General features: G+C 43.1%; 1 protein-coding gene across 2 annotated transcripts in view; it reads left to right on the forward strand.

Moving 5' to 3' along the window:
* Positions 1-5,742, forward strand: part of FILIP1 (filamin A interacting protein 1) — a 58,468-nt gene extending 52,726 nt beyond the window's left edge. The window contains exon 5 of one of the 2 annotated variants that reach the window (XM_086461458.1): positions 5,536-5,742. In XM_086461458.1, the coding sequence (XP_086317584.1) occupies positions 5,536-5,742 (207 nt within the window). The remainder of the gene's footprint in view (positions 1-5,535) is intronic. The other variant, XM_086461459.1, reaches the window with a different exon arrangement.
* The last annotated feature ends 3,911 nt before the right edge of the window (positions 5,743-9,653 follow it).

Here is a 9,653-nt window from a genome sequence, read left to right on the forward strand (position 1 = left end):
CCTTTGTCTCTCAGAAGCTTGGAAAACTTTTTTTTAAGAGCTCCTCATTCTTTTTTACTAGATGTCTGTCTCTACTGTGATGATGCACTGAACCATGGCAAGCAAAACTTTTTTGTTTTGTTTTCATCTGGCTAAAAAGTGGCTTCTTTCTTCACTTCATCCTCCCTGATTTGGAATGTAAGGAAAATAGTTCAACCATAAGATTTACTTTATCTTATACTTCTCTTTGTTTTTTAAAGTCCCTAGCCAGATGAGAAAGGAACTTTGAACAAGCTCAAATGTGCCTTTTCCTCCCTAACCCCCTGAAAAAAAAAGTTGTATATTCACCATCTGTTTTGCAAATGACTACTTTACAAACACATTTCAATGCCCCTAGTCAGAAAAACCAAGTTGTGATAATTTACTTAGTAACCTTAGAAGAAATGAGTATCGATATAAATTTGAGGATTTAAGTTCATAAAGTCAAAGGCGACAAACTGATACACAGCTGCTTTCTTAGCTCGCTGGTCTTAATTTTTTCTTAATTCTCCTCATACAAGATGCTTTGTACAGTGTACTAATGTGGTGCCAAGCTACAAAGGGGAAAATAATTCTGAAATTCCTAGCTCCCATCTGTTGCTATAACAAGTTTGCGGTTACTCTTTTCACATTTGAAAACATTTAACTCTTCTTTCAATTTGAATTTATAGAGTTATCTTCAATACTGCAGGGGAAGTTAATTTTCAGGTGCACACAGGTACTTTTAAAGGTTCAGCCTGAACTGCTGTGTCTCCCTGCATATGTGAATCCAAAACCAGAGACTCTGGTTTCATGATGGTCCCATCATGGTTTTTGAATCCTGTGAATCCCATGGATTAAGGGGTGTTATGTTTGTGTTGATTTACACTGACATACACTCTAGAGTAGCTGGAGATTTATATTCCCCTGATCCAAGTCCTTTTCTGAGTCTGCAACAGTTTTGATTTAGACGAAATGAGACCTTGATCCAAAGAAAGACACAGGCACCTGAAGGAGAACTTGGGAAATTTTTGAGCACTTAACCAATAAGATGAACCAAAAATGGCACCAGTCAGTGACTCTGTCTCCACTGGCACATGAACCTCACTGGACCCAAGTGTTTTGGAGGCACTTGATGTTCTACCTGCTGCAGAAGGCCAGGGCTGACCAGCTAAGCAGCTGGCCTCATCACACCAGCACTGCCACCCAGCGTAGTCCAGCCCTACAGGGGTCCACAGCAGTTGCTGATGTGATGGAGGCTGTTGAACCAGTTTAACCAGGATTGAATTCAGCATTTAACAGAACCATTGCCACTTTGATTAAAAAACAAAACAAAACAAACAAAAAACCCAAACCCTGAACTGGTAACTGCCTTTTATATGATAGTCTATGGATTTCAGTAATTACAAGTGGAAAAAATGGGGTTTGGTCCTCCTTAGCTTTCTTTGATTAGAGTCAAACCCACTCCAGGAAAATACTTGGGCTACCCTAGCAGACCTAGCAGATAATTTTTAAATCACAGATGGACCACAGCACAACCGAAAATTTAAGACTCTAAGACCAGAGGATATGCAGACTAAAATGAGCCTGAAACTATAGCGTAGTTTTTGGTCTTGCCTTAGCACGTTAGCCCAAGTCCCTGTTCCGAGGACAGTTCATATAGTTTACAGTAAAAACCCCACAGAATAAAAACAAATATTCTTTGGGAGAAAACCAAACCCCTGTGGTGCCTATATCCTGGTTTTTGATTTAGGCCTTACATTTGGCTGTAGGATTGCTGGTGAATTTGTATCTTCTTCAGCTACCAGGATGGGTGTCAGGCCTATAATCACTTCATCCCTGTGCTCCCCACCTCCTACGAGCCCGTTTGTGCTGCCAGGGTACGGCAGTGAATCTGATGACATCCAAATCTGCAGGGAGCAGAGGGAATCCCGGTGGCAGCAGAGCCAGCATAGTGGCGTGGCACCAACCATGCAGAGCGTCCTGTGACCGAGGCAGCAAGGCATGGCTGAAAAGGTGCCAGAGCTAACTGGGCACACATTAAAGCAGCCATAAGGCTACTTTCATTTGGGCAGCATTTGGTTTGAGATCAGCATCTAAATTCAGCTCTTTGTAGGTGTCCCATATATGCTCTAAGCTTCTGTCAGAGTTACTAGAGATCCAGAGGTCAGCTCGCTTGCCTTTATAGAGGTGCATGGAGCTATCTGCATGACCTATGGCAGTTGAGACACGTGCGTGAGGCTGGTAGGTATAACACAGACCTGTACCCTTCTGCAGTGGAAGCTGACAGGATACCTCAGATGGCACAAGATGCCTCAGTGCAGGCAGCTTGAGTTGGTCCCTAGTCATCGGTCGCCTTCTCAGCACTGAGCCCTGTATGCTGTCTCCGTGGAGGTTCTGTGGAGACTGGGGGGTGGTTCAGCTGTGAGGCCAGCTTCAGTGTGAGCTGAATCTCCCACTGTGCTCCACTGACTGTATTAACTAGATCTCGAAGTCCCACCCTTTCAGGATTCAAATGGCCAAATATACTTCTTTAGTGTCATTTTAAGTGCTGTCAAGTAGCCTACCTAACTTCCAGCTGCTTTATCAGAGGTTGCAGGTCTCCTTGGGTCCTCTGTCTTATCTACCAGCCCTGTGCAGACAGCTTGAGTAGCCCAGAGCATCTCAAATTGCACTATGTATTTGTGTCAGCCACTGAACTGAACCATTTCTGTTCAGGGCAAGCTGGTCCCTGATCTGATTAGGAAAAAGTGCTGAAAAAGAACGTTTGTTATTAAAATATTCCAAAAGTGAATGTGTGCATGAAAGCACTCTTTTTGTGTGTCAATGAAATGCACTAAGCAGGATCTGTTATAAACCATAAAACATGCTAAATGTTCTGTATATTCAAATTGCTTTTCTTCATTTAATGGGACTGTCCAACCTTACTGCAGCCTCACGGTTTAATATACCTGCCAGTGTCTGCAGCGAGTGCTGATTATTGACCTAACCAGCTTAGTGGCTGTATGTATTTATCTCGCTCTCAGTAATGTATTTACTAACCGCATTCTGGCCCCCTGTGCTGTTTCAGCACTACATACTGCCAGCTCAGAGCCAGCCAGCGTCGCTGGGGCCATGTCTCGGGCACTCCCTGCCGGCTGCGTAGGAGTTGGTTTTTGGTTGGAGCCAAGAGTTGGTTTCTGGTTGAAGCCACATTCCTGTGTCAACCAGAAGACAGCAGCCTACAGACAAACAGGGCTGGAGGGAATTGCTTAGAGCTTGGTTCTTGGATGAAATGACCGAGAGACAGACAGTCTTGTGGGTTCTTTGCCACAGGCATTACAGACCGGTACTGGAGGGTGTCCTCTGCTTGCATACCCTGTCACTCTGGCCAAAGTGGACTGCCTGCTGAAGAGCCACCTTTGTGCCATTTCACTTAGCAAGCACAAAATGCTTTTGCAGCAGAGTGTGAAGCAGGCTTTAGCTTCCATATGATCAACATGTTAGTATGCCATAAGGAAGGCAACTGAGAAATTTAAAGCAAGTTAGGGTTCTTTTCAAAGTGCTTTTGAGTGATTTAGGCTTGAAATGAGTAACTTGAAAGCACCCAAATCCTTAGTTAATAATTTACATGTGAATAAAGCTGAAGAAATGCCTGAGATTCCAGCTACTTCATTTGATTGCCTCATGTTTACACACTGTGGAGCTCTTTCAGGGAGTACAAGATGTTTGTCATTTGAGTTCCCTGGGATGTTGACATATTTTCCAAGGCTGATGGAATGCATTTGCATGTTTTGCCCTACAGAATTGTATGGGCCTAACTTGTTTTGACATCTACATGTGAGTTCCATATTAGCCTTTAGACTGCTATTGTAAATGTTGCTTTTAGTTATTGAAAATGGCTTCCTTCCTGCCAGGCAGACAGCATTCAAGTTTTCCAATTGTGATTTTTTTTTTTTTTTTTTTTTTTGGTGTGTGTACACATGGGGTTTTGAACTGTTCTTAGAAGATTAAGGAATGGTTTTCCTTTGAATACTCAGGATGCAGACAGAAGACTCTGATGCTACTGGCTGGAAATCCTTCGAGAGGGAAAAATGCTCCTTCGTGGAGCATTTTTAAGTGCAAATACATGTTGCAGTTGACATGATCCCCTAATTTAATCTGTTTCAGCAGTTTAGTTTTATTCTGCTTACATGTCATAAGTTGCGGAATTTAGTTATTTAGCAGATGGGCCTAGCTAGGATTCCAGGATCGTATGAGAAGTGTTCTTTTTTGTGAGATCAAAGTCTTTGTCCATTATCTGAATATGAAAAAGTCACATATGAAATTCAGCTGAGACAGTGAAGTTGTCCCTGTTAACATTTGTGTCTGTATTGCACACTGCAGAAGACAAAACACATTTTCCGTTCAGAATTGTCATGATTATCAGTAGTTTCTGGGTCCACAAGGGGTAGCTTCCAGTTTTGGCCTTGCAGAGTAGGTGCAACATTATCTGGAGATAGAAAATGCCAGTTGGCTCTTCTGAATCCTTTTGTCCTATCCAAGTGCTCCTTGTGCATTTACACAGTGGGATTCAGTTGCCTAAATTTATATGTACTGACTGCATTTTCAAAGTTATAGGATAGCTGGCCTGGCCTCCAGCTGGTGCTCCAGAAGGACACAGATCCCTGGCAGGAGCCATGTTGGGTCTGCCAGCCCCATGCTTGGGTCCTTAACTGCTTAGGCCATTTTTATTTTTTTGTATTCTGAAGTCCTCAAACTTGAGGATAATTGTGCTTGGTAGGATGTTGTCCAGGGCAGCAGACTGGCAGAGATATTAAAATGACCATGTCCACAACGCCTTGAGGTATCCCTGGAAACGTGGGCTGCCTGCTTTATCCTCACCAGAGTTCATCAAGTTGTGGCTAGAGCTTGGAGGGGAGAGCCCTCTCCCATATCCTTCCTCCCACAGCTACAGGAAAAGGAAACCCAAATCTTTGCTCTGTCTCTCTCTCCCAGCCCCGTGCACTTCCCCATGCAGAAATAAGTGGCCCCAGCCATGGCCCCAGCATACTTTGGGAAGCAAAGTTCAATTTTGTCTATAATGCTGAGAAATCTTGCCCCAGCTCTGAAAATATGGCAGTTACTCTGGGTTCAGCATTAGCCTCACGTGGCTATACTGTTTTGAGGGCCTGTTGCTAGTCTCTCTGCAAGATGCTAATATTGTAGCAGTCTGACAGCTAAGCCAGTGTTTCAGTAGCCTCTAAGGCCATCCTGCACTGTGTGGTGCTGTGGACTCGGAGTTTTGCAGGGATTCCCATCCCCCTGACATCTTGATCCAAAACACCAGACCTCAGCTCTGGGAAACTCGTTTGATCCCGATTATACCTCTGGCCCTACTCTAGCAGTATGTGCTATGGCCAGGTTCCAAATGTGAACATTAATTTGCTAATAGGCATGATTTGGGACATTGATGCTTGAGAGGTAAATGAAGAACCAATGAAAAATATAAGATGAGCATATAAGAAAAGAAAAAAATCTTCTGTTCATGTCATTACTCTCTGTCTCTCTCTTTTGCAGACAGGACAGGATGGGTCATCCCCGAGACCTACACCCACCCGCATTCCTGTGTCAAAAGGTATGAAAGCTGGAAAGCCAGTAGTGGCAGCCCCAGGAGCAGGAAATGTGACAAAATTCGAGCCTCGTGCCGAGACTCAGTCTATGAAAATAGAACTGAAGAAATCTTCAGCCAGCAGCTCTGCCTCCCTGGGCGGGGGTCAGGGCTGATGGCAGTGGCTCAGGGGGTATGTTCTGCAGGTTTTACTGCTACCATGGAAGTCAGCCCCCCCTGTCTGTGTAGTTGCTCACGTTTGCCTGAACTAATGAAGTCCTGCAGCTGTCACTTACAACAAACTAATAAGTGTGTGCACTGACTACTTAAGTAACAACATCCTTTTGTTTTCTTACTGAAGTTTAAAAAAGAAAAAAAAAACCCAAAACATCAAAAAGGCAGTTGTACACCAGGAGGACTTTCAGCCTAGGAAGTGAGAATCGGGCAACTGCACTAGCCTGTTAATCTAGTTCAGGAGTTCTTAATGGTAGAGTTGGTCACTTTTTTATAGATCGGAGGAAGTTTGGTCACTTTTACTAGATTGTCTTCCACCTTAACGGATCACTTTCCACCTTCGCTACTGCATGAGGCACTTTCCTTCCTGCCTGTGATCACATTATTGAGATGCAGCGTTGCCTAGGGAAGCGATGCCAGGAGGCAGCCCACCTGAGGTCCCGTTTTAATGAAAGCTAGTACCTCAGGTGCGGGAGGGAGGGGAAGGGAAGAGAGAAGGGATGGGGACTGTGTGACTCTAGGAGTCTCCCATCCAAAGCAGTGTTTCTCAGTGGTGAGCTGCTTTCTCAAGGTGGTTACAAAATTCAGAGGGGTAGGGAGGTTGCACAGTGTTTAGCAGCAGCAGTGCTAAGCAGCAGCTTATTTCTTCCAGGGGGGGTTAACACTTGTAGACAGTACTTACAGCCAGGTCCCCGACTTACACACCCACTGGGGTACTGCCAGCTCAGGGGTCAGATGAAGGCAAGTGAGCCAAAAGGTGTTTAGTCTTTAGAAAAAGCTTGAGAAACATTGATCCAGCTAAAATCAATACAGTCCATTTGTGCCTGCTCCAAGACCACTGAAGGCTATGAAGGAAGTCACGCCATTGACTTCACGAGGTTTTCAGTTTTCCTGGTTGGATGAACTTGTGCTATATTTAAACCTTAGTTGCCAAACATCCTTATGTCTTAGAGGGGAAGTCACATGGACTGCTGGTGGCAGAAATTGCTATCTAAAGGCACAGCTCAGGTACAGACAGTGAAAAAGATAGGGTTTGGTATGGATGTTATTCTTAGTTCTCAATTGTTTGAAATATTTTGTCTTAAATACAGACCGCCTCACAATACCACAGTGGTTCATCGTTTTTCCTTCCCTCTTTGTGATTTCCTCATTTATATGTTTGCATTTTAAAGCATGTTTTAAGGAATTGTTCCAGCATGGAAGTGGTGTGGATCCCAATGATTGTTATGATTGTTTATTTAATAACAGTAAAATTATTAAAGGGCATTTCCATTGAGTGATCAATTTCTGCAGAAAAAAGTCACAATCAAAAGAAATGGAGCCAAGCAGACTGATAAATGAGGGTTTTAAAGCTTGTATAATACCTCAACCACCACAGCAAGCTGCAAAGGACCCAGTGGTTAGGAATGGCGAGGCAGGAAGACCACCAATAATTAATAAATACAATTCACAGAAAAGAAGATGCACCAATGGGTGAAATATTAAATGGCTTTCTGTCTGGGGGAAGAGATTTGATGGAGGAATCTGTCACAGAAGGTCAACAAAATTATATTCAGTCTGCATGTTTAGTCTTCAGTCTGCATTTCTCTCCACTTTGAGACCCAGATATAGCCATTATCCCAGCGTTACGCTGGCATTTTATTATTGACATGAAGGACATTTTGTCTGTGCTGTGAAAGCTGCTGCCACATCAGAAAAGGAGGTTTCAATTTTTACATGTCTAGCACCTGCAATACCTGTTAATTTTAAGGTTCTCATTCCTATGACATCTGAAAATCAGATTCATATTAGTAGCATTTTTCATAACACTTAGTTCCCAGTATTTCAGATAAAACTTGGAAACTGAAATTAGCAAGCAATATGAGTTACTATACCAGAAATACATCAGATACTCTCAACTAATTGTTATCATTTAAAAGCCTCAATTTGTCAATACATTGTTGCTGAGATGTTACTGTTCTTATTGTAATGTAGACGTTTTAGCAGATGTTTGAAGAAAACACATTATTAAGAGCTTTTTGCTGGATATTCACTCTAAATACTGGCACTGAAGCAAGTCTTCAGGTCAAAACAGCCATTTAAATAATATTGCAAACATGAGCCCCAAGCTAATGTGGCTTGTTACAGTGATGAACTACAGCTGCCTTAAGCCTTCCTTTTCAGATCCTTGTTTCAAAGAAACTTAGTTCCTTAGTTAACTGTTGCTGTACTCAAGGCAATACTCTGTGTGTGCCTGTGGCTGAAAAATTTGTTTGTTTTGCTTGAGATCTAAGAAATCAAATCACCTGAAGAAACAAGCCAGCCTTACAGTACCTGAAATCCAGGACACACAAATTAACACAACTGAAACAGAACTGCAGGCACAAGCCAGGGATTACTCTTGTAGAGTCAGCAGGATTTCATGAGACGGGCTCAAGAAACTCCAGACAGGTCAGATCAAGGATCCTGTTATTTTTCCCGGGGGCAGCACAACAAAAAGGAACTTTTGCTCCATAGCAGAAGCCTAAAGAATTGGAATCAGGCAACTGATTTAACCGTTAGCTAAAAATAGGTATTTAGTTGTACTCATCATTTTTAAAATATGCTTTAATTGACCTGAGATTCTTGTTTCTTAAAGGTAGAAGAAGGATAAGATGAAGAAAAAAGAAACCTGTAGTTTGGAAGTCTTAAGAGTTGAAGCATAACTGTCTTTATTATATTGGAATTTCCTCTGAATCTGAAGACAGTTATGTTTAGTGACTACAGTAAGATTCTCCATTCAGTAGGTCAGCTCCAGAAGGCAATTTAGAGAACCAAGTCTAAGGACAGTGCCTAAGCCCCAGAGGCGTCCTGAAGATCTTCCTGAAGTTCTTCTGCTGCCCTTGTCTAGTCAGTGTTTCAGTTGTGACTTAACTAGCATTGCAGCCTCTGAACCTAATCAAGATCCCCATAATCTAGGTATTCTTGTATTTCCTTTAAGAGGTTTCGGTCAAGCCACAATTTCATGGTCACTTAAAGTCAGGATGTAACCCCACACTGGAGTCAAAAGCTGTAGTCCTGTCTCTGTCACCTCCAGCCAAGAAAGTACTCGCTTCCATGTGGTTGTCTCTTGAGCTGGCACAAGTGTTTGAACTTAACTGGCGAACTGATCTGATCTAAAAGGAATCTGGCAAAAACCCATAAAGGCTAGCTTTAACATAGCTTAGTTCCAGGCTCTCTGGCCAGAAAAAGAAAGAAGGCAGGTGTAGGAAACAAGCAGCAGCTTTAAAGTGACTGTGGATTCATGAGTGCCTTCTAGTAGATTAGATACCACACAAATGTAGGGATAGTGCTGCTTATTTTAAAAAGCTTTTGATTGAAACCTCACTTGAAAGGTAGGCGATGAGTCTCCCTCCTCACCAGTATCTGAGGAGACTTAAACCCACATCAGCTTCAGCCAGGTTCACCAATGACACTGACAGACAGTTGAGGGGGAAGAAGGTAGCATTCTCATCCCTTCCTGTAAAGGCTGTGCTGTTCTGCATGGAGGGCTTCAGTATTCACTGAGCAGAAACAAGAGAGTGGTTGAGCGGTCAGGATATTGCACTGGGAGGAAGGAGCCCCTCTGGATTCTGGTCCGTGTTCCAAAGGCTGCCTTTGAACCTGGCCTTTTGTGAAAAGAAGACTTAGAAGACAAAGGGTCTGTGTTCACCCATCCCTCCATCTGTCCTTCCTTGATGAATAGCATTGAACACACCAACCAATTTCAACCAAATCTGACAAAGCAATAGGGGTCTCCAGAATTAGAAGTTCTTCCAGTTTGATGAAAAGGATGACGGAGGAGAAGAGCAAGACCTTAGCAGTGCCCCACTGAGTGGAAGAATGTAGCATGAGC

This window comes from Leptosomus discolor, chromosome 2 (assembly GCF_034619465.1).
Source record: "Leptosomus discolor isolate bLepDis1 chromosome 2, bLepDis1.hap2, whole genome shotgun sequence".
Taxonomy (NCBI): domain Eukaryota; kingdom Metazoa; phylum Chordata; class Aves; order Leptosomiformes; family Leptosomidae; genus Leptosomus; species Leptosomus discolor.